This window comes from Aythya ferina (assembly GCF_964211825.1).
Source record: "Aythya ferina genome assembly, chromosome: 4".
Classification (NCBI taxonomy): Eukaryota; Metazoa; Chordata; class Aves; order Anseriformes; family Anatidae; genus Aythya; species Aythya ferina.
In genome coordinates, this window is record NC_140300.1 from 59,516,417 (window position 1) to 59,544,057 (window position 27,641).

The following is a 27,641-nucleotide window of genomic DNA, read 5'->3' on the forward strand; positions in this document are numbered from 1 at the left end:
AGTCAATGAAAATATTATGGCATCATTTTAGAGAATGTTGAGTGTCTTTTTTTTTTCTGATGGAAAATCAACTTTCCCTATATATTTTTTTCTCCTTAAGTATAAAGGTTTTTATCTGTCCAAGTCTCCCCATTTCTTTATGAAATGCTATCAAAGGTGTGGAGCAGTTGGGTACCCATCTATTTTTTTTTTTTCATAATCTCAACCAAGAAACTTTCTTGCGGCCCAAGGGGCTTTTTGGTGCAAGCATGAGTTTGTGTTTATTTTCAGGAATAAGTGAAGTTTTGAGTGTCAGAAGTGTGTGATCCCCAGACACTAGATTGCAATGAACAAGCATGTTGGAAGATCTGATCCTTTACCAAGCACACCAGCGCTAGTGAGGCATCTAGAAATGCCTATCAAGTTAATGGGCACACATTAAGATGAGGTTTAAAACATAGTTAGGTTCTGGTTTAGAAAATGATGAAGCAACCTAATTTATGTTGAAATACTGTCATCCTACTTGCATTAATCAAAAATGCTACTTTCTTCTGAGTTGGCAGTGGTGCTCAATGCTTATCATTTTCCTGCTTGCTCTAAATTTTTTCTGGGATTCCAATACTGCTTGCTTACATCATATCTTGCTCATCACTTCTCTGTTTTTTCTAAAAAATACCTGGGATTCCAATACTGCTTGTTCTGCCTGCTTCAATAGGTCAGCTCTGCTCCACTACACTGAATGTAATATTCTCATTTCAGGTTTTAATTGAAAAAGATTGGATTTCCTTTGGTCACAAATTTAACCACAGGTAAGGCTGTGCTAAAGTTTTTCTCTCTATATATTTTATGTAGTCAGTATCCACTGCCATTCCAATTTTACTTTACTTGTTGTCTTTCAAAGCATATCAACAGAACACACCTTCAGGATATCACCACATCCATTTTTCCCCTCTATATAACTTAGCTGCCTGGAAAAATCAAAATGAAATATTTTTGTATCTGCCTTTTCTTGCATATTCACTACAAGATTGCTGTGAGGAATACTGAGTGCTGGTCTTGCAATTGCTATGATGCTTGTGAGAAAAAAAAATAGTATGTGGCTTGAAAATCCCTTTTGGAATCCAGCAGATCTTTCAGTAGTGAAAAGACTTCAGGGACTTCACACCTAAGTCCCTGTTCAGGAGAGTGTACGTCTTCCAGGATAGTACTTTAATTTAGGCATGTCTTTGAGTTACCTAATATCTAAAATACACTTTTCTTATTATGCTTTGTTCCAATTAAAAAAACAGCATTTGTTCAGAAACATCAGATAAAGGAAAAGCAGAAAGTAATCTATCTGGACAAGTTATTTTGTGCATCCATAATATAAAGGCTATAACATAATGAGAATGTCTGAAGAGTTTATGTATAAACATGGATAAATATCCATATTTTCTCTATTTTCTTTATTTTCATTTAGTTTCTGTAAAAAGTGTAATTTTTGTATTGGAGCTTAACTACATGATATTGCTTGATTCAGATATAAATTTAATTTTAAATTTAAAATTCTTAAAAAAAAAAAAAAAGCACACACACACACAAAAAAATACTTTTCAGTATAAGCGCCACAACACTTGTGAAATTCCAGCAGGAATTACCACATGAAAAAATAATGCTGTCAGATGTCTAGTATTATCAGGTGATAGATACAATGAAATGTAATCACCGATGGCTGTACTCTGATTTCCAGTACAATATTGTTATGCTTGCTTTGATGCATAGTAACAGTAGAAGTGAAGGCTTTGATTGTAGATGTTGATAGATTTCCACTTTCCATTTTTCCCAAGCTTTACGACACTAGACAGGCAAAATAATTAATTGAAAATGCTTCTCCCTATTAGGTAGACTTATAAAATATTTTTTATTTCTGTGTGTTCTGTATTTTCAGGTTCCTGTTCTTCAACGTACCCTACAGCAAGTGGTTCCAACAGACAGTTTTATAGTTAGAAAGTTTCGTGTTCACTTTACAGATAAAGTAGCTGTAAAAATTGCCCACTTTCTAAAAATGTCACCAAGAGAGGGCAGCTTTAAACTGTTTTCTGCCAAAGTTGTTCTATTCCTCTCCTGCTCAGTCTTATGGGTTTGGCAATGGTCTGACGCTGACACAGACTGTCTAGGATAGCTTGCTAAAGTCACTGCAGTCATTCTTCTGATGACTTCTGTTACTGTGGCATAACTGTGTATTAATAGCATTAAAACGTGGCTATATAGCAGCCAGTTGTTAGTAGATGTGAAGCAACAAGACACCCACAAGGGGCTTCTGTTTCTGTTTGATAAATTCTGCTTTCCTTCTACTCCATGAGCCTTGCATCATTTTTGTAAGTAAAAACACACTAATGGGTGAGATTTTAGAAAAGAATACAGTTTGTGCGCTGAAAGTATGAGGGCTTTGTTTTCATTAATTCAGGAGTCATCATTTCAGTTTTCCTAGCGGATTTCAGGTTATAACTGAATGTATCTTGTCCTGTTTTAGGTATGGCAATTTAGATGGAGATCCAAAAGAGATATCCCCTGTTATTGACCAGTTCATCGAATGTGTCTGGCAGCTAATGGAACAATTTCCTTGTGCCTTTGAATTCAATGAGAGATTCCTGATCCACATACAGCACCATATCTATTCTTGCCAATTTGGTAATTTCCTGTGTAACAGCCAGAAGGAGAGACGAGAGCTGAAGTATGAAAGCCTTTTCTTTAGAAGCATATTTATGTTGGGGTCTGTGGGTGTGTTGCTGTGTTTAAGACTCCAGGGTTTCCCAGCCCAGGTGAATGTGCTTCCACAAGGCACAAGGTGCAGCATAGCATTCCTGGCTGTCATCTTCTGGTGACACAGATTAATACCAAAAATGTTGATCCTCTGCAATGTAGCTCTGCTGTGAGTATAATCCACTGTGTGCATGACAGGGATTAGTGAGAACGGTTGAGAGCATTAGACCTTTAGCCACATGGCCCTAGCCTTATTGCAGCATTAACAACATATGAGGCAAGCTTTAAAAAAAAAAAAGATGATATTAATGAAAATTAAGTTATCAGTTTGAGTCACTGCTCTTCTGTGTTCTAACCTGTCTTTAGACCTTATGTTCTTCCCAGCCACCTCTCTAGGCCTGTACTCTGGGATACTTACGAATGGCCTTTTAGTCTGGTACCCCTCCTGAGGACTGAGTCACCAAACTGTCCTGCTGTTTAGCTCCAAAGCAATTATGCATTAATCTACCTGTCCTCAGTTCCAAACAGAGCCAACATTATCACTCGTGGCAGAGCTGATGTTTGTTATCTGCTGTATAGGGCCCTGGGTCCTAGGTTACCTCATGGTACCCCCTGCTTTTCTCATGCATCATGATCATGACAGCAATAGTATTGTGAGGGACGTGGCAGTCGTTGCTTGCTGCTGCTGTTTGGACCCTTTCACTGCTCAAATGCAGAGCATCTGATATACCTTCATCATAGCCCAAGCTATAACCGCAGGAGAAATCTCAGCTCACTTGTGTGGGCATCCTTTAAGTGCAGCAATAGGTCTGAGAGCCAATTTTATGGAGGGGATCCTCTCCATCTCTCAAACCTTTGGGACCAAATACCCCCAAATTCACATGCTAACAAATAAATTCTAGCTGATACTGCTAGGGCAAACCATCCCAAAGCATCTTACTGTCAATCACAGTTTACATGTGACCACAGACTCCACCATTATATGATTCAGATGTATGATTATGTGATTCAGACCAAGAACACACAACCTGGCCAAGCCCTGCACCTGCTGTGACTCACTCCACGTAAGCCACAGAAAAAAAGTGACCCATCACTGGAGTCTTAAAAAGAAGCTGAAAGTCACTTCACCTCACAGAAGCAAGATCCTGGCATGTAAAGCAGGTTTTTTTTGTTTTTTTTTTTAACAATCTCAATTATTTTATACAGTACCTGTTGTTGCCAGCTTTCAGAATTATAAGCCCTCCCATGGCTGAATTTAACTCAGAGTAGAGAGAACAAGTGACTACTCAGCTTCTGCAGCCAGGCAACGTTCATATACGTGTCAGGCTTCTGCCTGTGTACTGATAACAAGCATGCATACTTGCATAACAAGCATGGGTTACGAATGCCTCGAGTTTCACCAAGGCCACAAAGGGGTTGCAGAGCAGTGGGGCAGGAAAGAAAGCACCAAGCTGTTCATCACCCTTACATGCATACTGCAGGGGAAGGTTCTAGGACTGTTCTAGGACTTCTACAGAGGAAACCTAAAATGAACCCAGCTCTCTACATTCTCTCTCCAGCTGCTCTGGCTTTATGGGGAACAGATGGAATTTTGCTGTTAATGACCAACAAAGGGATACATCTTATTCTGCTAAGGAAGTATAAAGCTGACTGTAAAAAAGTAGAGCACTAGAATGTCTTACCCAAGCTTTATTGATACCTGAGTTGTGCTTGAGATGTTTATACATTTGACTCTATTTTTTCAGAATCCAAGAACGAACGTATTCACTGTGGGCTCACTTGTGGAAAAATCGTGCAGATTACTTGAATCCTCTGTACCGATCAAACCACAGCCAAACCCAAAGGACCCTGTACCCACAGATGGCTCCATGCAACTTCTTGTACAAGTAGGTAATATCACTTGCTGCTGAGAAGCATTGGATGTGTTAGTACGTAAAAGAACATAATGCCTCTGTATTTATGTATTTATCGCTCCATAAGAGAACTTACAGAGAGTGAATTCAGGTTCAGATGCAATGAGTTCATTCCTTGCATGCTCACAGTCAGCCAACACCTCTGCAGCAGTCCACAGCAGAGTATTAGTCTGAAAAGAAGCTTAGAAAAGAATCTGAAAAGATTAGAGCTATATTGACAGCAGTGTGTCCTAATTTCATGGTTACTCACTTCTTCCACTGAGAAATGGCTCTTTCAGTTCTGTTCTCATCAATGTTTTATAAATTTAAATTTCCTTAAACTTCTTCCATTCAAGATTTTAGAATGATGATTTGATACAGTTTAATTGCTAAACTGAGTGTTCAGTAAAACAAAATGCAGACTTTATCTGTTATTGTTGTTATACCTTAAAGTATACATGATGAATTCTACCTTTTTTTTTTTTTTTTCCAAAATTGAACTAAACCTAATGAGTTTAGAATTGTTGGTATTGACATTCTGACTTGAGTAATTAATTGCGCCATTAATTTTAACAACCTTAAGGAGAACTTGATTAGAAATACATGAAAACTGTGACTTAAGTAAAACCAACTAATTTGCTTTCTAATTGCAACTAAAAGCACCTGCTAAAAAGTTAGTAAGTATCCTAGATGACAGAAACTGAATTTTCTCACGTCTACTGTTCCAGGCCATATCCACATTAAAAGAGCTTAAAAATAGCCATTAATCATATTCTTTGGCATAGTGGGATTTGTAAAAGAAATACCAATACTCCATTAGAAAAGTAATCCAGCTGATTTTAATTGAATTACTTGGGTGTGTAAAGATTTCCAAGCTATCAGACCGTAAACTTAAGGGGGAATGTGACAAATAGTATACAGTATAGTATTGGGGTAGGAATAATAGCTGCTTGGCTGGACAGGTGCATCTGAGGGCAAGTCTCTCAGTTACTTAACCTGTCTGGTGAGCTACTTACATACTCAAAGTCAGGTTCTGGCCATGTGTCGTGTGGAAAACAGGAAAGAAGAATGCTAGAGTAAGCTACAGACTTACTTACAGTTTGAATCTTTTTCTCCTGAAGATGAAAAATCAACTCAACTGTTTAGCTACGAGTTTGTCAGGTAATTCCATAGAGCAGAAAGGTAACTAGCCAGAGTGTATGCTTCATGCAATTTCCGTAGGCCGGTGTTTGCCTTTCTTTTTGCCATGGATTGCTATTTTAAATCAATTGCAATTCAGTGTACAGCAACTTGGTATCACTAGCGGAGGTTTCTCCATTAGAACAACATGTAAGTCCCCAGTACTGGAAAGCACTTGAGTACACCTCCAGCTATTTAATTATTGTTCTTTCTTTCCCAGCTTGCTTGTTTTCTTAAGCATTCTGTTTACTTGAGAGGTATAAGCATATATTTATGCAGCAACTGAAATGCCATAATTATTTTAGAGAAAAAAAAATCATGTCGTTTAAAATTTCAGTTTAAATTTTAAGAGATCAAGACAGTATACTCTTTTTTACCCTTTGTTTTTCAGCCTTCTTCACAGGGAAAAAAATAGCAAATTGCTAATTAGCTGCCCATCACTCCCCTACCCCAGACAAAAATAAGCATATGGAATTCCAAAATTGGCTTTGTGGGAAGCTAAACAATGGTTAACAACTAGGATTATGAAAAATTGTCTGTAACCATTGCTACGGTTAGGTAGGTACCTTTGCTCTACAGCACAGACAGTGTAGAACAAGAAAATACTGTAGCAAAAGTTTGAACTAGTCTTAGAGGATACCTGTTCTTTTGATAAGCTATATCACTTCTAACAGTTAACGTCCTGAATTGCTGAAAACCCTAATCAGTGAACCACCCAGAGCCATTTGATCCAAGACATTCCCGTTTCTTTCTGTTGTGTATGAGAAGTGGTTCAAGCTGCGCATGCCCACAGATTTGCATCTTCAGGACAGACCCAATGTAAATGAACCGTAATGAACCACTGCTATGGTGCTTAGGGACAAGATTTAGTGGTAGACTTGGTGGTGCTAGGTTAACAGTTGGACATGGTGATCTTAGAGATCTTTTCCAACTTAAATGAATATAAATCTTACCAAACAGCTAATGAATGTATGGAGCGTGTGATGGATCTAAAAAAGGCTGAAAAAATGCACATATTTAAGTCTTCTGATACCGTCTTGCCAAATGAGAAAATTGCTGACCTTCCTCTCAATTCCAGGTTCTGGAGTGGTATGTACAATCGCTTTGAAAAGGGGCTGCATCCTCGACAGTCAGTTACTGATTATCTGATGGCAGTGAAGGAAGAGACTCAGCAGCTAGAAGAAGAGCTGGAAGTCTTAGGAGAGGTAATAAACACTTGATTGGGATGTCCCAGACTCGAGCTGATGGCAAATGAAACCCAATATGTGACAGAACCCCCTACACAATACATCCCCTTCTGGCATAAGGATGTCCAGCCATGGTCCTTGTTCTCACATAAATCATGGGAATTGCTTTGCTTTTGACATTCTGAGGCACAAAAGTAGACATCTCTGTCTAAGGTGAGAATTTCATCTGTGATGGTGCATCCATACTATTCCTGAAAGAAAACTTATATCCTTCTGTAATTCAGTTCAGCATCAGTTTGTGACAGACTTGTGCATGTCTGATACTCCATAAACAGAAAAAAAGTTTAAAGGGTGCCCCTTGGGTTGTGCTCTAAATTATTTATTTTTCAAAAGGCAAAGATACTTAAAGGGACCACTGGGTGCTAAATGGGTGTATGTAATATATACTGTTTTCTTGATTTCAGAGACTGGCCAATCTTCAGAAAATGCAATTAAATGGTAATAAAATCCAGAGTAAGCAGCAAGACCGAAGCAAACAATTAGGGCTTTCTGCTTCCACCAACAGCTTAGCCAATACTCCCCAGGAGTACGGCAGCGATCTGAAATCATTCCCGTCCCGGAGCCCTTCACAAGGGGATGAAGATTCAGCCTTGATTTTGACACAGGACAACCTGAAAAGCTCTGATCCTGACCTCTCAGCCAACAGTGATCAGGAGTCGGGTGTGGAGGACTTAAGCTGCAGGTCCCCCAGTGGGGGTGGCTGCTTGCCTAGCGAGGACAGTGGTAAGGATTCAGATGAAGCTGTATGTCTGGCAGTCTGAAACAGCTTCTCAGCAGGAAAGGAGCTAGAGGAAGCCAAGTCCTTCATGGTCTGGAATGATGCATTTTCACCAGATGAAGAATGGGAATGGTCTGTGGCCTAATGAAGTAATCCAAAGAAAGGGAACTGTGCAATTGTGTAAGTAAAGATTAAGCAGAACAAGCCATGATTAGTTTTTAGACATAATGCTAATGAAAGGTAATCTCTGCTGTTATGAATATTTAATTTAAGCCAATGTGGTGTTTGTTTTCACTTTATCAATGCTGCACATAATTATTCCTTACTTTGTACATTTCCATATTTATTGTACAAAATAAGTTATTCTCCAAAGACATGAAATTCCAAAGTACTCTTACATATATGGACAAAGTTGAAGATCCACTTAGTGCTAGGCTACTGGTGAAGCAGTCAGAACTTATTTTTATAGCTTTTGTTGCCTTCAGATGTATTGTGAGCATCCTTTGTTTTTTCCATGAGAGGTATTACTTTTTGAATTCCAACAATTATTTATTTTGCATATTCTTCTACTAGAATTCTTTAAGGCACTGTAAACCTAACAAATGAATATGCTTGCTTAGGGAACAAATGCAGCTTTGATACTACAGAAGGATTCCTTATTAAGAAACACGTGAATGCATCCCATTTGTACTCAACTCTCAACCAGTGTTGAAAGTTCAGTAGCTTCTGTGAATGAAACTTCAAGGACTATAACAATACTCAACACAATCTTTGTGGTAAAACATCCCTTTAAAATGAAAGATGTTAGGCTACATACTACAGCCTCTGTCTTTCATTCTCAAACGTTATTTATAGTTTACTCTTGTTCAAAAATGCCTACGTAAGATATAGAGGTAAAGTTTTACACATAATAAAAGTCCAGACTCTTCAGCCTATGTTGACTCCTACTTGTCAGTCTTATTTCAGTGGGAGTGAGGTATGTGCATAGTCCAAAATGACTTATAAAAGTCATCTACAAGTGTTGCTCCAAATCCAGAATTAGCAGATGGTTATGCCCATAAAGGAATTATTATATTTCTTCCAAATTTTATTGTTCAGACTAAACTAAAAGTTGCTTTTTTTTTTTTTATCTGCACACAAAATTTCCCTTGTAGCATTTGCCCACCTGAGCATAGCAATGCTAATTTAAGACTGATTCAAAGAATCATTTTCTAGTATTAAATATGGAATAGAACAACACAATAGAAAATTCAGTCTTAAGTACGTTTTAATAATTTTCATTTTTTATCAGTAGAAGCAATAGCTTTCGTAATTATAGATATGGAAATGAACCACTGAAAAATGTTTAAAATTTGCGATGTTTTGAAACTCACTAAAAGGCTTCCAGATGAAGCCTCCTCCTCTTCCCCCATGCCCCAATTAAAGCAAATTAGTTAAATATATAATTCATGTCTGCTTTTAACTCCTTGGAGATAATGATGTAGCATTGAGTTCTAGTAAAACAAAACATGGTAGTGATGTAAGATTACTTTGACGGCACTTCCTACTACTCCTTCAAGTACAGATTTACAGGCAGAATTAAATTATATAAATATACCTCAATTTAGAAGCTTTAGATTTTATTCTCAGTCTGCTTTTGCAGAATGGCTCTTCATTTTGTTCTAAGAATTTGTTATTGAGTAGGTAAACTTCAGAATGATAACTATCCTGATTAATATCCTCTTAAGAGAGCTGTTGTCTTTGAAGAAAAAACTTAATTCTTAACAAGATAGATCTTATTGTTATACTGGAAAGGCCAGATTCTCAGTTTGATAAATCCCTGTCACTCAAGTAAAAATAGGGCTATGATAACTTACCTTCTGCTGAGGATCCAGCCTTCTGGTTTTTAATCTTTATGGCTTTTTAATGAATGAAAATCCTGATTTTAATTGTACTTTTAAAAATGTTTCGTATTTTGAACATACCCTGTAAAATTTATGGTATTAGAGGAGATTTTGAATGGGTTTTCTCAAAGTAAAGAAATATACTGTAAAGTCAGCAGTGAAACAAAATATACAGCTATCTTCCTAAAAATGAGTTTGAGACCGGGCAATACCATTGTACATCTTTAAAATGTAAAACTGTATTGTGGTATTGCACCTTATTAAACAGGTTTAGAAACAAATGCAGAACAGGAATATAGGCATACTAGGCATACTCAACGCACTGTCTTCATGGAGCTAATGCAAGTTCTTAGCTAACATAATAACATTTTAAATGAAGTCTTTGCTTAGCAGCCCTCTCTGATGTGTCTGCGTCCTTCAAATTCTGCATTACTTACTATTGTTTTCATCGTTGTAATGTATGTATTTGTGACATTATTAGCCTGCTGAGAAACAATTCCAAATAAATACTTAAGGTCACATACTGTTATGTTATTTCATAATGCTGAATGAAACAAAGGTTTGCTTTCCCAGTTCTTGTAATGCACTTCTTCAGTTAATCAAGACGCATTTTGTCACTGAGGTCAAGGGATTATTTTATCTTTCCTAGTTTCATACTTGGGTTCGTTACTTTAAACTGTGGAGAAATCTACCGCTGAAAACAGCTGCTGTCAGTTGACTTGAGTTCGTTATACAAGAGTCTGTTACATCCCTGTATTTCTTCGATGCAAAACAAAAAGGATGAGCAAACCACACTATGAACTACCTTAATTTCTTGGAGCCTTGTAGGGATCTTCCCTCCGCTGCAAATCCTTGCAACTCTGGCATGAGTCCACTGTAATTTGAAATAGGACACACATGAGCATAACAAACTGCTGGGAAGAAGGGATTAGAAGAGTATTAGAGGTTTCTGCAGTGTAACTTTAGCCGCAGAACAGTTCAGGCTGTTCTTTAGTATGAAAATGTGTATCTAGAGGACACTTAGGGTAATGAGATCAAACAGTGGAAGTTTTTTCTACACATGATCTCCAGCTGAAGAACAGACAAAATGTATTCATCAACTGCTTTTAGTAGTAGCTCTATACACAACATAGACAAAGGTAGTAAATTGGATTCTGAAAAGTCAAGAAATAAGATGAAATAAGTTGGAGGGGACAGCTGAGATTTAACAGTATCATTGCAAGCAAGGAAGAAAAAATAACAGAAAGATGGAGGCAGGGAGTAAAGTTCTCTGTAAAATGACTGGGAGGGGAACTACATACTTTGAAGATAGGGGGCAAGTCAGAACACAAGTTCGCATAGCATAAAGAAGTGTTTGATGACAGAAATCGGTAACAATTAAAATCCAGCAATAACAAAGAGGTAATGTGTGCAATGAAGGTAAGGATTTTATCACAAGCTAACTTGATGCATAATTAAGGACATTGCCCTGATCTGCACACAGAATTCTCAAGTTTATCACTATCTTAGCCAAGGCAATGGGATGATTTTCCAGCTGAAGCTCAAGCACAGCTTTCGCATTGGCTGGTCACTGTTCCATGCTATAGTGCAGAGATAGGTAAACACTACAGTGACTGAAAAACAGTGACAGGTAAGTTTCTGACAATTTCTTTGTGAAAGGAGGAACATGTGGAACAGAAAGTAAGTTGAAAGTAGGTCAATTTATACAGTATTAAGACTAATGAAATACCTGCCAAAGTTCTAGGCCCAGGAGCACAGGAAAGGGGGAATTCAGACACCAGAAACATTGCCAGAGAATGGGGAGATGGGAAGGAATATTAAAATAAGCATTCAACCTTATTTACATGATTTAAATTGCCAGTAAAACACAAGGAGACAGAAAATCAGACTATTTTACATCTTAAAATTTAGTGGTCTTCTAATATAGATTGTTCTGTAAAATAAGCTAATGAAACTTTACTGGTTCACTAGAATCAATAACTGAATTCAGTCAAGGACCTGTTTTTAAAAGTCTACTGGTTGTCAAGCTTATTCAGAATAATTTATTGTTTCCGATGATTAATGTGGTCATTTTCTTACTTTGTTAAAGTATTCCCTTATTATTGGTGATGTACATATCAATAAGCTACAAAGAACGACAGTAAAGTTCATTTCTGTAGCTGTCTGACCAAACTACAGCATTTACAAAAGCAGTAGCCAGAGCTGCAGTGTGGGTTTCCAAAACCCATTTCAGTGAAGATGGCTCTAGTAATGACTGCTGTTGAAAGGGTAAAGCTGGAAAAACTCAAATCACTATGTACAAAGAATGAAAGTTTGTCTTTGTGTAGCTTACTGTACACCAGTTTCCAACACAATTCTGTATCCACTCAACAACTCTATCCATAATTTAAGACAATTACCAGTTTTGTTAAAAATCCCAAAGCCTTTATTCGTATGTTTAACACACTACAGTATTTATTATTCAGAATAATGTACACAATAAGGCTGTAATAACTGACTTTAACTCTCTTGCCAGTGTTTTAATTCAGCTTTACCTGAATGTCTCTAAGAGAGATTATTCCTAGTCTTCAGAGGGAATAGTAAGAACTTAGACAGAAACAAGACTAAAAGATTTCTAACTTCTGTATCTGGTCAAAGTCCAAAGTGGCAGGAGTACGTAGAGGGTAAATACAGCAAATACTGTAGATTAGATATTACTTAGATCTAACTTTCTAGTCTTTTGTTTGTACTGGTGGTTAGCATAGCTGTATGTATCTGACAATCTGTCTTTCAGAAAAGTTAGCATGTCAAATATACTGTGAAATTTAAGAAAACTTTCTTTGATAACCCCCAGCAGAACGTACCATTAACAGCAGTTAAAATGAAACCTACTTGATTTCAGACGTTTTAAAGTTTCTCTGGTCTGCAATACCAACAGTTACAATTGCTATATGGAGAATTCACTTCTGGATTTAAGTAGTCTCTTGACTCAGGGAAGAACAGGAGGCCTAAATTCAGCTTAAAAACCACCGTTTTGCAATGAGATGAAGTACGTAAGTATGCAAAATCAGACTCAATTAGCAGTTACAATACAGAATGTGCCCTTGAACCCTCCCCAAACTACCGCAATACCAATGACAAATTGCCTCCTTACTTTTGTATTTCTTACTCATTTCACTTTTCCATTTGGTGTAACACCTCAGTATGAGCTTTACACAATGCAAGGCCCTTCAGAAACCAGTAAGCAATAAGCAGCCTACTACTTCAGGCTGCTTAAAAGTTCACTTGACACATTTCAAAAGACTTTTAGGATATGCATCTCACAGCAGCTTCCATCCTCTTACACTTCATAGGGAATTGTTTAAAGCTGGATTTACAACTACACATTTCTGTAAAATATAATAAAGAATATGCTTAACAGTTAACAACTAGCAAGCTAGAAGCCAGCTAATTCTGTCAGAGTATTTATCACTGTTCTACCATGTCTTCTGGTGACAGTATGAAGGTTACATATATAGAAAAGCTTGCATTGGCACAAATATTGTTGGACTTAAAATAACAAAGCAACAACAGTAGGAAAAACAACAGCAGGTTGCTTTATCTTTTAAGGGTCATAAGGAAGCCATTCCTGCATATTTTACAGGACACCTGTAGTTAGCCAAGTACACTGTTACTGGATTCAGGGAGTTGTGTGCTCCTTTGGATGGGTTTGTAACCACTAAAAAAAATAAGAGGAAAATCTCCTTAGAAATAGGAATGGGTATGAGAGAGAAAATAAGAAGGGAGATGATAGAGGTCTTTCAACATTGATACCCCTGAAAAAGAAACACTGTACTAAGAACTTGCATGGAAGACTGACATATCATCAGGACGCTACGAAGACCTACGTTTGTAAGTTTGATCTCTTGGAAAACAGGACTAAGCAAAGAGGAAAAGCTGAAATGCTGTGAACTTGTTCGAGTTTTGGAAGCAAATGATCTGAAAGTGACCTGACTGGAGAGTTCAGTCACAGCAGAACACCATAGTATACCACAGAACATTGAACAGGAGGTGGCAAATGAAGACAGAAGCCTGTCATTTCATAGCAACATAAAATGTGTAAGGAAAATAGTCCAACTGAGGAAGAGCACCAGATGTTTCCTCATCTATCCCTTTCTCTTCTTACAAGGAATAGGGGAAAAATAAAAAAATGACAGACCACTACAGAATTGCATGACCAGTCTTTAAGCTTCCTTAGCTAGATACTCAGAAGGATTCAAAGGAACTTGTATACTCAACACAGAAATAGATGGGGTTTGCCAAGAAGGTAACACTGATGACTTAAGTCTAAGTTCTCTACAGATGCAGAAATCACACTAATCAGAAACCTGTTTCCAAAACCTCTTAGAAAATATTTCAATCTCATTTTAAAGTAGGGCTTTAGTTAGCAAGCTAGCAGAAGTGCTCTATCAATAAAAAAGCAGTATTATGCACACTCAGTGGAAATGTTTTTGGTGTGTTTTTTTTTTTTTTTTTTAAATATTCTGTACATTATTGCTTAATTGGTGGCATTTATAAACTACTTATTTTTTCAGGCACCTAAGTATCTTTTTTGATTTGGACGATAGTTGTATTTACCTGGGGACATCCAATCTCAGTATTTGGCCTGGCTTTTCAAAATACAAAAACTCAAACATCAGCAAATACTATACTTGCCCTGAACGGCAGCAGCAAACAGGCAACAAAACTATGAAGTACAAGAGGGCTGAGATTAAAGCTCCATTTGAAGATTCACTAGGCTGCGGTACAGACTTCTTGCGCTTACTTTTTTTTTTTTTTTTTTTTTTTTTACCATAACTTCAAGTTTAAAATTGGAGAAAAGTGAATAAAGAAATACCTTATTCCATTCTGCCAGTGTTTAGCACTAGCTGAAGATGAGTGATATAAAGAAGTTCTCTCCTGGACTGACCTGCTTTAGTTTCAGACTCGATTCTGTGATGTTTTCTGGCCCTACCCAGGTAAGAGAGTAACTTCTGGGCTAAGAAGGTTATCTCCAAACTGTTTTCTGACAGATTACTTAATCAGTTCTTTACCTTATTCCTCTTCCAGAACTGTAGTTACTTCTGTTCTTCTGGAACTTTGACTATCCCCACGAAAACCTAATTCACTGAGAGATTAAGAAAAGTAATTTGTCTTTTTTCAAGACCAAGAGATAATATACATGTATGTACTTAGGGGTTGTATTTTTCTCCTACTACAATACTGCATTTGGTCCTATCCACTCTCACCCAACATGCCCCATCCTACAAAAGATCCTCACCTGAGTCAAGATTGAGTGGTTAAAGGGCAGAATTAAGGGCAGGCTCAGTTCCAAATTTTATCACTGACCTTAACATAAAACACAGTACATCCCTAGCCAAATCAGTTTCATTGTTCCTTTAACATAGAGAGTAACTGTTACTTCACAAAGAACTTCAGCATTAGTTTTTTGTAAAGTGCTTTTTGAGTTCCTGACACGATGAGCATATTTGTGCCTAACACACAAGCTAGAAGATAAACTGATTTTTATTTTCCCATAAGTAAAAACAAATATCAAAATGAAATTTTTAGATGAAAGTTGCGTTTAATTACAGTGCCAGGTACCAAGCCACTCCTGACGTCAAGTGCATTGGTGCTATTGAGCAACATAAATCTACACAGAGCTCATTTATTCCATTTTGATTCCAACGTATTATGTTCCAACACATCCTCTGCTTAATCTGAATCTACTTATCCAAAACACAGTACAGGCTATAATTAGTTTTGTGTTATTACCTAAAAGTAAAAAAATTATTCTTAAACATTTTGGCTTCAAGAAAAGACAGCTTGTGAATTTACTGACAATCTCAAATATGAACTTCTTCAGTTTCCAAAGCCCTATCACCATTTATCTCAAACTTCCACAGCCAAACCTGTTTAAATTTCAAAATACAAAAGATATGAATTATGTTTTTATAAAAATGTAAAAAGCTAGTCAAAATTACATGTTCAGATATTTAATCTTTGAAGAATGGGGTATAGCAGCAGGAACTTAAATATAATAAGAACTATCAACAATAAATACAAGAAATTAGTGCAAAGATTGCAATAGAAGGATTCTTGAGTACAATGAGAATATAAAGAGACATTCTAATTTGTACAAAAACAGTCCCAACTCCGTATACAATCTCTTCTATAAATACAACCACATAAGATGAAATGCTTATTCGCAAATAATAGTTATTAAAAAGTGTGCTTTATTGGGTTTTTCACTCTTCTGTTGGCAGGTGTAGTTTGCAGGAAGCCTGTAAAGACAAATTTCCATAATTAGATTTTGCATTTAAAACCATTTCTGGAGGAGTTAATGAACAATAGGTGGAGCACATACTTGATTCCCAAACAAAGCATTATTAGAACACCAAACATTGCAACAAATCCATTTGCTGTTAGCAATTCAGAAGTGTGTGTAACAATGTGGTAGATTAAAAGAAGTTCACCACAAATATTAAAACAGCAGTTTACCTATAGCGGAGCGTGAAATTGGCTGTGCATTGCTATTGCCTGTTGAAGTTTTTCTTCTTTGGCTCGTCTACAGTGGCAGAGCTAGAAAATAAGACATAGGAAGAGTGAATTCTGAAAGGAATTTGTACAACACATACTGTATTTTCTCTTCAATGATTTAGCTATTTCTCAGGCTCTTTAAGAAGGGAAAGACCCATGAACGTTCCCTCCAAACTTCAGGCTGAACAATTTTGTGTATTGATAACATCACTCCATCCACAATGTGAAAGGTTTCCTCTTTTAACGAAATGCCTTTAGCAGGCAACTTTAAAGAAAGGTACACTACACAGTAAGTTGTGCTTGCCACAGCATGTGCAAGAACAGTTAGTTTTGAACCTGCTGCTTATTTGCTGATAACCATCAACAGATTAATTAGTATAAGAAGTTTAATAAACTGAGTGTTAGGGATGTTTAATATAACACAACATGCTATATTAACCTACCAAATTTAAAATAGCCTATGTGGCTATGTTTCCTGGATCTATAGAGGATACAGAAGAAAGTGGTACAAAAATACCTGCAACAGCATGGTAAGGGTCGAATGGAAGAGATCTTTTCATTCCTGCCTCAAATATATGTGCATTCAGAATGCAGACTGCATTTTAAATGGACTGAAGACACATAGCAACATTTTTGTTTTGTTGGAGCTTCCTAAAGCACTGTTCTAAATCACAGGACTGCTCAAACTCTGCCTTTTAAATTTAATCACTATGTGCTGCATATCTCTCTGTTTACAATTACTTGTATTTTATATACCGTTCTCTTTTCCATGAAACTACTAAGAAAGTCATCTATTTCTGTTTTGCCTTCCAAGAAGTCTTCTGCAATAGTGTCAGATTCCTCTTCAGCTTCATGAGCGGCTACTTTAAGTCTGGCTTGCAGAGCACTCGGACTGCAACTCTAAGAAAACAAAAACTTAATATTAAATCATCCATCAAAATCCACATTTCCAAGAACAAGAAAAATGACTATATAAATATGGGATATGTGAACAGAGCATTACTATTACATAAAAGCCTTATTAATCTAGCAGGGATTCAGTGTGAGAAGTGAGTATGCTGTCTACAGTGTCTATGATATCTAGAATGATCCTATGATTACATAAAAGCCTAAACAACCAAATGAAGCTTCACCTCCAAGGAACAGCATAGCTTATTAATCTAGAAGGGATTCAGTGTGAGAAGTAAGTTTGACATGTATGTAATGTTTGTATGTAATGTTGCCCAAAGTAAGCATACCAAGTGAAACACGGCATTTAAAGTTCCACAGCAATGGTTTTAGTCATTGTTCCCAGGTACAGGTTTACAAGTTCATGACATTAAATGGGTACTATTAATTGAACAAGCCTTCTTTAAAAATGACTTTATTTTTAGAACTCCTTGCCCCAGTATTGTACTTAAAAACAGCACTACAAGTTCATCATATGCCTTCTTCCAACTTTGCTTCTACTATACTGTAAGAAAAATAGCAGTGCCATTGCACTGTTTTGCTCTCATTATGGTTGCTATTTCATCCTGAATGTGAATCTTACTATTTCATGTAAAATTGGAATTCAACCAGAATATTCTTTATGAGTAGAGATACAAATAAAACTTCACTTTAGTAAAGTATTCTTAAAGGATATGATATAGAGATTATACCTCACTAAGTTCATGTTGTCTTTGCATCTTTTTTTCAAAGGCTGCTTTCATCTGTGTGAGTTGCTCATACTGAAAGGAAGAAAAAGAATGGTTTCTCCCTGAAAAAAACAAAACATTTCAACTAGTTCTGAAAAAGACTATACTATTCACTTACTTTATCCAGCACCGTCTGCCTTTTTGCTTCTAGACTAGGCTCCAGCAACAAGTTTTTTTCTGTAAAATAAAGTCACTATTATTAATTATTATTATTTTAAAGGATCCAGTTCTCAGAACACAGCCATAGATGCCAGTTATCTTGACTTCTTACTTGCCAGCTCTTCAATGCTTTTCACTAGCTCATCTTTATCAGTAATGACTTGCTTCAGTTGTGGCAGATTCACAAACTGTTCCAGTAACACTTCCTCTTGCTCATTCATATTGGTCAGCTGTGATATACTGCATTCAAACAAAAAGAAAGCACTTTTAAAATTAACAATAAAACAAAAGTTTGAGACATTCACATGGAACTAACTTTACAGACGCAGGACGCTTGGCCACAGCTTTTTACCCTTTCTCCTGGATTGTGTATCTACAGCAGCACATTTAAAGAGCCAAAAGTATCTCTCATTTCAAGCCTTGATTCAAAGTGGTTTTTAATGCTACTGTGGAGGGTTGACCTGGTCTTGTTGCCAGACAAAAACCCAAGTGCTCCCTTCACTTCCCTCTTCAACAGAATGTAGGGAGAAAATAAAAAGGAAAAGCACATGGATTGAGATAGAGGCAGGGAGATCACCTACAAGTTATTGTCAAAACACACTCAACATAGAAAAAAATATTTTACTTTAATGCTGAGTTGGGTTGTGAGAAACAAAGGCAAACTGGAACACCTTTCTCTCCATCTTACCCCTTTTTTCCCCAGACTCAACTTCACTACATCATTCCCAACTCTTCCACCTCCCCTTTCCCCAAGCAGCACGGGAGAAATGGGGGTTGCAGTCAGTCTACAACACTGTCTCAGCAGCTCCTTCCTCCTCAAACTTTTCCTCTGCTCCAGTGTGCGTACTCTGTGTGGGCTGCAGTTCCTGACACAAGAGCCTGCTCTAGCGTGGGCTCTCCACAGCTGCAGTGTCCAGGCAATATCCATCAGCTCCATCCACCAGCATGGGATCCTTCATGGGTTGCAGTGTGGATATCTGTTCTGATGTAATCCTCTGCAGGGACTCCAGGGAATTACCTGCTCCACTGTGACTTCTTCCAAAACGTCCATGGGCTGCAGAGGAATATCTGCTCTGGTGCCTGGGAACACCTCCTCTCCCTTATTTTCTGACCTTGGTGTTCATGGGAATGACACTTGCTTCCCCCCGATGCTTTTTGTTTTCTTAGATAAGTTTTCAAAGAGGTGTCCCAAGCTTTGCTGATCAGGTCAGCTGTCCTGCAGTGCGCCTGTAACTGTACCAGGCACAGAGACACACCTTTGCTCATTCTCACACGGACTATCTGTGCAGCCCCCATCTACCAAAGCCTTGCCACCTGTACTCAATACAGCTACTCAGCGCAGCCACATTATCATCCATGACTTAAATACACTCATGTTGCCAACAAATTCTAACACCCCAACTACCTTCTGAAAAGTCATAGACTTTTAGTCTAGTCTTCCTGGAAGGAAGGGACTGGATATCAGCATTTTATTTCTTTAAACAAACACCCCCACACACACATTCCAACGCACAAACTTTCTGCCACATGTTAGGGATGCTACTACAACTTATAGCTGACTTAACCAAATTCAACACAGACCCTTAGGAAAGCATCCAGGGAAACAAACAAACAAAAAACACACAAATCTTTCTCGAGAGAGGCTTTTTCCATTTTGAAAGGACAGCTTTTTTAATCAATAAACTACGATAAAGCAAAAAGACGCGAGACCAGAAAGAGAATAAACTTATGGCCTAAAACTCTTTCAGAATTAATAATTAATTAGTAATCTCTTCAACCCCAGATAACTGATCAAGAAGGCTGTCTCACTAGATCTTAGCAAGTTGATGGGAACAATGGTACACTTTCTGGATCATGACAAGATACATTTTGATGAAAACATTTGCATAATATGTGTATGAAGTATTCAGATAAGGAGATGACTCACCCTGGGACAGCTGGCAATTTACCACCTGGATTTATCTAACCCAATCCTGCAACATGTGCTGAGCTGCTCACAAAGTAGCCCACTGTTTACCTTCTGCTACAGTCCAACATTTTAAAAGAATGTAACTTGTGAACCAATCTCAAATCCAGTTCCCTGTCCTTTTTCTTCTTTTCAGGAGTAAGCTCTTGAAGTTTCCTTCTACTGTATTAGTGGCAGTTAAGCTCCTGTTGAGGCCCCAGAAGACAGCAGAATACTAGTAGCTAGAAAAAGTGTAAGCAAAGACTCTTTTTCCTGGTGTTGAATCCTGAAGTATTGTTCCTACTGAGAAAAAACCTAAACAAGAAGCGAATATAAATACAAAGCTAGCTTACTTTCTCACTGTACAGTTCTGATAACTGGTAGTTATTCTATTAATCATTTCTACAAAAGCCTTTCAGTAAAAAATACAGAATTATGACCAAAATCACACACAGCAGTAACTGTGGACTAGGGAGTTTATTGCCTTCTGAAAATTTACCTTAGTTCTGAAAGTTCTGGAAATGTATCAGGAATATCAGGCATCTTGTAAGTAAATCCATTTTGGCCAACCTAAATGGAAGTTTAGAAATGTTTAGTAGACTAAAAAAAAAAAAAAAAAAAAAAAAAAAAAGAACAACTTCTTAGTAGGTAAACTGATTAATCCAAAACCGGAGATAAATATTTATCAGTAACAAGTAGGAAAACCAATAAGCAGCTGTAAGCACTGTCTCCCAACACAGAAAGTCTCAGCTCAACCATGACAACAAAAATACTCAGGGATGTTTGAGGTGGCATATCATAAAATTATCTTCCTCCAAATTTGGCTCTTTTGTCTTGCTAAGTCCTCCATTTCTCAATAGACAAATGACCCAGGAAACACAGAGGTAGGAACACAGGTGTAGAACTCAGAGAACAAAGAAAAGAAATTGACATTCTGATCTTTTGCACGTCTTTCCAGCCCACCACTCACAAAAAAGTTGCTAGAAAAGAAAATGTCTTCATAGCAGGTAGAAATTTTAATTTACAAAACCAGAAAAGTATCTGCCAAGAAAAGCTTGTTTCCAAAGACAAGGTTTTATCCACATGATGAGAGAAAGACTAAACATTTATATATGAAGCTTTTTGAAGACACTCAAAAAATACTCCTCCCATGGTTTAGAGCAGTGTGCAAATACAGACACACAAGATCCATGAAGAGAAGCTATCTGAAGCAGGACAATGAGAAATAAATGCCTGACACTGCACATTGTTCTCACCAGATAGCTTTCGGGTAAGAAATCCTGTATAGAAAAGCACCTCACTTCATTCTCCTAGCACCTGCAAAGCAGTTCTGCACAGTCCTTTGATTTTTGTAGCATTGCCACGTGTGCCTTCTAGGGAACTTGCACCCAGATTAACTTAAGCAGCAAACCTCAATACACAGACCTGAAGCACCGCTTCTGCTGTTGGAACAGGTAATGGCAGGTCAGTAATCAAGCCGTAAGAGGGAGCAGCAGGCTTATCTGTTGCGTAGCTCGAAGAAACTGATTCAGAAACAGGCACAGCTGCCATTGTTCTGTTTGTTTCTTGAGGTGGGTATGGAGGAAGAAATGGAAACCCCTGAGGAGCAGCATATGGAGGCATTGCAGCTGGTTTGCTGTAAAGGCTAAAAACAACAGAAAACGTGACCATCAGCAAGCAACCTCTTACAGCATTTTCCTTATCATTTCATTTATAATTGCTAGACCACATACAGACAACACTGAATTTTTAAAAGACCATAAACTTTGCATTTTCTGTTCTCATTTACTTCTAACATTAGAAAGCCTGCTTTATGTATTATAGTACAAGACAGATACACAACTTTATTAAGCTATATCCTTGAAGAGCAGCCAAATACACACAGGTGCATGCATAACTATAGAAAAGTACTTCTCAAAAACTTGTGAGAATGTAAATTTAAGTTCTTTATATCTTAAAGTCCTGCAAAATGCATCTGTATGATTCATTAGTTCTTGTTTATGATATAGTATTTAACTGCTTCAGCAACATATCCAGAATTACTTTTAAATAACATGAATTGTTTCTTAAATTCACAATTGCAGCAGCATCTAAACTGAGGATCACTGTCAGCCAAAAGAAGCACTGCTGTATAGACAAGACTGCAGTGTCTCAGGCCGCTTTTGCATATTTAGTATAATTATGTAAAACTATAGTTATCTATGTGCAACAGAAAACTACCTCCAAGCCTGGGAAATTACAAACAGAATACAAAGAAACAACTGCTCAGATCATGATCTACAGCAAATTCAAAATTTAATTTATTGTAATAATAATTACAATACTTGGCCATTTTCAGGAACATATAAGAGTTTGAAGTTGTGTCATATATGTATCCAATGAAATCTAGTGCTTTTAAAAAACATAGTGCCATCAAACATGCAATTGTGTAGATGCAAGGCATATATGTCACCCAACAAATCCACTATATTATTCCTGCTCCTGTCCTCCTAATACTTGGTTGGATTTATTTATTTATTTATTTATTTATTTAAATTTAAAAATGAAAAGTTAATATACGTGGTTACATGTACACCGATCACCATGTTACACATACTTACTAAGGAAATGATGATGGGCTAGGAGCCAGAACTGGAGGACTCTTCCAAAACTCATCCAGTATACTTTGAACAATTTTTCCAAGATCTGAGTGCATTGTAAACTGGTATTAAAAACAAACAGAAACCAATTTTAAGCTACATGCAAAAGAAAAATCATGCCTGGAATTCTGCAGTTCCAACATACACTGAACACAGCCATTTATTACACGTGGCAGTGTGCTAGGTGATTTCAGAGATATATTGCCCAACGTAAACTATTTATGCAAGAGCTCCAAATTCTTTAAGTGACAAAGACACAGAATTGAACAGAAACTAAAGTGTTTTTTTTCTGCATATTCCATTATCAATGGAGAAACGAATAAATTCAACATTTCTAATGAACAACAAAAACTTAAGTACCCAGTTACATTTGAAAAAAATCAAATCTATAAATTAAGATTTAAATTTGAGACCAAAAGCATCATTAATTCTATCGTTCATAAAAAGTCACTCTAAAAAAAAAAAAAAAAAAAAACACAACAACCTGCTCCCTAGCCCCCATCCCTGTTGGCAGAGGGGAGAAAAAAAAAAAAAAAAAAGAACAGCATATGAAAATCCTGCATATTAGAGCAAAACCTTGGCATTTTTCTAACAGGATTAGGGTAGAAAGCACAAGGTTACAAAACAGTCCAAAACCATCTTTCTCCTTTATTTGGAATTCACTGTAGAGAAACAAGAACTGTGCCATTGGCATTAATAAAAAAAAAAAAAAAAAGAGATAGGAACTTTCTAAGCTATAACAACTCAGTTTTAGCTGTATGTAAAACTGTACTCAGTAATAGTAGTAATAGAATGAAGAGAGTATACTGAACAGTACTGAATTTATGTTTTCAGACTGAGGACACTTAAGAAGGATTAGAGTCAGCCCTAGACTTTTTTTTTCCCCCAGAAGTACTGTCAATAATCTAGCACGACATAGTAAAATCGCTATTACCAGTAGATATATGTGAAGCTACAAATTATACATACGTTATTTATTAATGGCCCAGTCACATAAACTCCCTGCTTGTCCATTAAATGATGTCTCACAGGTGGGAAAACACTGATGACGGGTTTTTCCTGAGGAAACTGAGGTGGAAGCAAGCTGCAAATACAAAAGTAACCATTACTACAGCTACACCCCGCGATCAAGTTTGCTTCAAGAAGGCTTCTTATGCAAAAATAAATAAATAATTACAGAAACTATTAGTTACATAAATTTGCTCTTCTATGAGAACAGTTATAGAGAAATACATCATGAAGCGGGCACGGATTATTCAGTAACAAAACTGTAAGTCAGTAATATCACTTCAGAGATGCTGGAATACTAGATTCTCATGGAACTAAAGAAAACATTTACTGACTGTAGGAGAACAATGATGCAATTACATCCACAGACAAAGGAAAAGCTATGTGTTGAGAATATTTTCTAATACAAACTATATTACTCTAAGGACAATGCAGCATAGCCTGTAAGAATATCATGCAAATTGACAATACTTTGAGGCTAAGTAATAAAAAGACGTGAACAGAATACCATCTGCATTTACCACAGTAAAGGAAATTCATAGGAAATGTTACAGCAAAGCACTTTCAAGTTACAGTCCAGAAGTTTCACTGGGATAAGAGTTAATACCACGAGTTAACAGCAGATTAATCAGCTACTGTTTGTTTTCACCTGCTGGGGACTCAAAGACATCTGAAATTTTCATTTTTCTATTACCCACTTTCAACTAAAAACACGTAGATAGCTTGGGAATTGAGCACAGCCAAATATAATTATGCTTTGAGCTTAGCTTCTGCCTCTTGTACAGAGCTAGTTTTACTTGGATTACTAAAACTACTAGTGCAAATCAGGGTTATGGTTCCTGAAATCAGTTATAAGATGCAACCCACTTACGTTCGATACTGTATTTTGTGAGAACAGCTTCAATTTTCAAAATGTGCATAGAGGTATCTTTCTCTACTTACATGTTAATGTTAATTGTCAAGTTGTTTACAGTGAAGGGCAGTCGATATTCCACATCTTTCTGAATTTCTGCAATGCTGTCAAAGAAGAAATTGTTAGCATCCAGTCCATGGTCAATACCACAACCTTAGTACCTACAGCCTAAAAAAAGGCAGGACCTCAGACCTTTTTTTTTAGCTTAGTTTTGAAAAGCCTTGTAACACTAAAATTAAAAACACTGGAATAAGTTAATACACTTCAGAATGCAATAATGAATAAGAATATTAAAGCAAAAAAATAGCAGCTGCAACCTTTAAACCTCAACGTTATCACAAGCAATGCAAGTATAGGCAGAGACATTGTGCTACCTACTTATCTTCTAAGTCAGCGCTACCAACTTATATTCCTCTTTGTACTGGCTTAATATATGAATCATATCAGTGCTTTCTTAACAGTTAAATCTTTTCCCATGAAACATTTACTTTAACAATGGTTTTATAACTGGTTCACAACCAGATATTGCTCCACTACACTGCTTACTAATCAGTTTTTAAAGCGTACACAGCAACACCGGGCTCACTTTCTTAATAGATGAATTTACTCTTTAATAGTATTTCTGTCTGCATACTCCAAGTTCTATGGACTTATGCAGATATTTTAAAGAAGTTTTATCTGCAGAAGAGCTACTTGCCAAAAACTGGAAGGCCCTAATCCAGAGACAACCAAGAGACAGACCAGACCCCCTGAAACCATCAAACGAAGCAACACACGTCTTTGGGAATCTTATGATACTCGATTCAAACATACTCCTCATAACAGACCAGTTACTGAGACAAATCTCTAAAAGCAGCTGCATTAGGAGGAAGTTGATTTCAGCATTCAGGGCACGCTCTGATTTGCATGCATAGCAGGAATGTTTTGAAAGATGGCATCCCAAAGAATGTGGAGGAGGAGGAGGTGTAGAAGCTCAGAAGAACGATTTCCAGACAACGTAAACACACTGAGGCTGAGATCAGGAAAGAAAGGGCAGAAAATCAGCTTCATCTGGTAATGTCCCAATCAAAACATACTTGAAAAGCAGACTGATTCCTCTTCCACGTATTTTTCCTGCTTGCACCTGGTTACTACATTCTTCTCCCTCACCCCTCTACAGCTCTCTTGTGAGGGGGAGAAAACAGCTGGAACTGGTAATCCTGGCAACTGGGTGTTTCCAGAAAGCCTCTTTTCTTTGTACCCACCTTCCGAAACAGCCCTCCATCAGAGTCCAGGGCTCTGCTACAAGACCCCCGCACAGTAACCATCATCAATTCGTTCTTAACCGCAGAATTCTCCCTGGAATCTCTCATGTGTGTTCCTGCACTACAAGGATCTGTCACGCTCTTAAAAGCCAGCTACAAAATCATGTTGAGCAGGGTGTATAATCATGTTCTCCTTACCTGGGCAACCCATAGGAACTGGGGAGGGAGAAGAGAAGCAGGAGAGAGAACACAAGAAACCCAGGATCTCCCTGAGCTGCCCAAACTCTTGTAACCTCCTTTGAGCAAACCCTTGGAACAACAAAGCTGGTTGTCCCTCCCCCAGGTGGGAATAGGTAAAGTGCAAAAACGGCACATTCTTAACTTTGGCTAAGACAAAAGCAAATACAAAAAAAGTATTTTTTTAATGCAAAAACAACCACCACCAAAACAACTTGATTTCGAGCTCCTAGCACAAGGGATTTTTAATTAAATTAAATATTTCATTACTTTAATGAAATTAAGATCACATGTACCAGGGCTTTTACTACCTAAAATAAACAAACAAAAAAAGTTAGCTAACTCAGGGAAACTATACCATGCTAAGAATTGTATTTCCAGCATTTCAGTTGGGTTACACTAAGATGAATGACAAAACATACATGTGAGACAAAAACACACTTCAGCAGGGGCCTGATCAACAGGTAACAAACCAGCCCAGCAAGCTGACCTTGACAAAAAACTGATCACCTTTTTGGAGGATTTACCTCTGGGTGAGCTCATCACCCTGGTACAGTGAAAAGGGTGAGAATAAAGGGCTAAGTAAGGCTGGCCCAATATAAATGTTTAGTTAGGTGAGCTGCTGCGTGGCTTCAGAAGGAGCTTCTTAGAGAAACGATCTGTTTTTCAAAAATATTTGTGAAAATGGCTCTGAACGGCTCCAAGTTTAAGCAAGCAACAATAACAAGCAATATTGTCATAGCTGTGCTTCCTGTGCGATGATTCAAACCATCAGGACAGTGAGCTGGCTGCAACTATCAAACCTGCAGGTGGAAGAGTTTCTCTGCAGTGAGTAAGGAGCTTCTTGCTGTCTTTTCTCGTTACGGATGGCTTTTGGAGGCATCGATCATTCCATGTCAATGGAATGAAGTCCTAGGGCTTGCTCAAAACATAACAGGGAAGAGGCGAAGCGTGGATCTCGTTTTAAAAGAAGACGAATAGCGATGAAAGATTAAAAAAGTCAGGCAAAACCGATGAGCGCAGAGCCAGCTGAAGTTCCCCAGGAGAGAGCAGGGCCTCGCTGCACGACGTGCGGCTGCTGACTGGGGGAGCAAAACCTGCGTGGTGCATGCGGGGAGCAGGCGAACAAAACAGGCTGCTGACAAATAACCAGCAATTAACGCTGGACGCCAACAAAGCAGCTTACAGGGCCGGCAGGGCTGCCACAGCACGGCTTGGGAGGGACCTTAAAGGCCATTTAGTCCCACACCCCCTGCCCTGGGCAGGGACCCCCTTAGCACCGGCTGCCCCCAGCCCGGCTCCGGGCACCCGCAGCCCCCCGGTGCCGCTCCCCCACCGCCCCTTCCTCCCCCCCGGGCCCCACTCACGCGGCGTGCGCAGCTCGCAGGGCCTCGATCTGCCGCTGCTTCTGCTGCTGGAGCCCGGTGCGGGCGGGCAGCGCCGCGGGGCCCCCGGAGGCAGCGCTGCCGCCGCCGCCCTTGGCGAGGGGGAACAGCCAGTTCATGGCGGCCGCCGCCACCGCCACCACCGCCCCCCCTCCCCGTGACGTCACGCCCCGCGCGTCATCACCCAGCGCGGGAAAGAAGGAGGAGGAGGAGGAGGAGGGGAGGCGCGGCGGTGACGTCATGGCTTTGTGCGGCGGG

General features: G+C 38.1%; 2 protein-coding genes across 9 annotated transcripts in view; one reads left to right on the forward strand and one right to left on the reverse strand.

The window, feature by feature from the left end:
* Positions 1-10,159, forward strand: part of MTMR7 (myotubularin related protein 7) — a 49,105-nt gene extending 38,946 nt beyond the window's left edge. For 4 of the 6 annotated variants that reach the window (XM_084517485.1, XM_084517484.1, XM_084517487.1 and 1 more), the window contains 5 exons: positions 739-788; positions 2,492-2,692; positions 4,467-4,607; positions 6,871-6,997; positions 7,444-10,159. In XM_084517485.1, coding sequence (XP_084373611.1) covers positions 739-788; positions 2,492-2,692; positions 4,467-4,607; positions 6,871-6,997; positions 7,444-7,800 — 876 coding nt within the window. In that variant the 3' untranslated portion in view covers positions 7,801-10,159. The remainder of the gene's footprint in view (positions 1-738; positions 789-2,491; positions 2,693-4,466; positions 4,608-6,870; positions 6,998-7,443) is intronic. The other 2 variants (XM_084517488.1, XM_084517489.1) reach the window with 1 other exon arrangement.
* Positions 10,160-15,201: 5,042 nt separating this feature from the next.
* On the reverse strand, positions 15,202-27,640 carry VPS37A (VPS37A subunit of ESCRT-I). Of its 3 annotated transcripts, XM_084517491.1 has the most exons (13): positions 27,366-27,456; positions 26,802-27,133; positions 24,547-24,621; positions 23,566-23,680; positions 22,558-22,658; positions 21,383-21,602; positions 20,457-20,527; positions 18,125-18,252; positions 17,972-18,030; positions 17,818-17,886; positions 16,934-17,077; positions 16,139-16,219; positions 15,202-15,921 (listed from the first exon to the last, which is right to left on the reverse strand). In XM_084517491.1, the coding sequence occupies exons 2-12, from the start codon at positions 26,879-26,881 to the stop codon at positions 16,139-16,141; spliced, it is 1,143 nt and encodes a 380-aa protein (XP_084373617.1). In that variant the 5' UTR covers positions 26,882-27,133; positions 27,366-27,456; the 3' UTR covers positions 15,202-15,921. The 3 variants fall into 3 exon arrangements, with proteins under 3 accessions (XP_084373617.1, XP_084373616.1, XP_084373618.1); XM_084517490.1 differs by lacking the exon at positions 26,802-27,133 and having other exon boundaries at positions 27,366-27,640; XM_084517492.1 differs by lacking the exons at positions 26,802-27,133; positions 27,366-27,456 and adding an exon at positions 25,960-26,019.
* Between the last annotated feature and the right edge of the window lies 1 nt (position 27,641).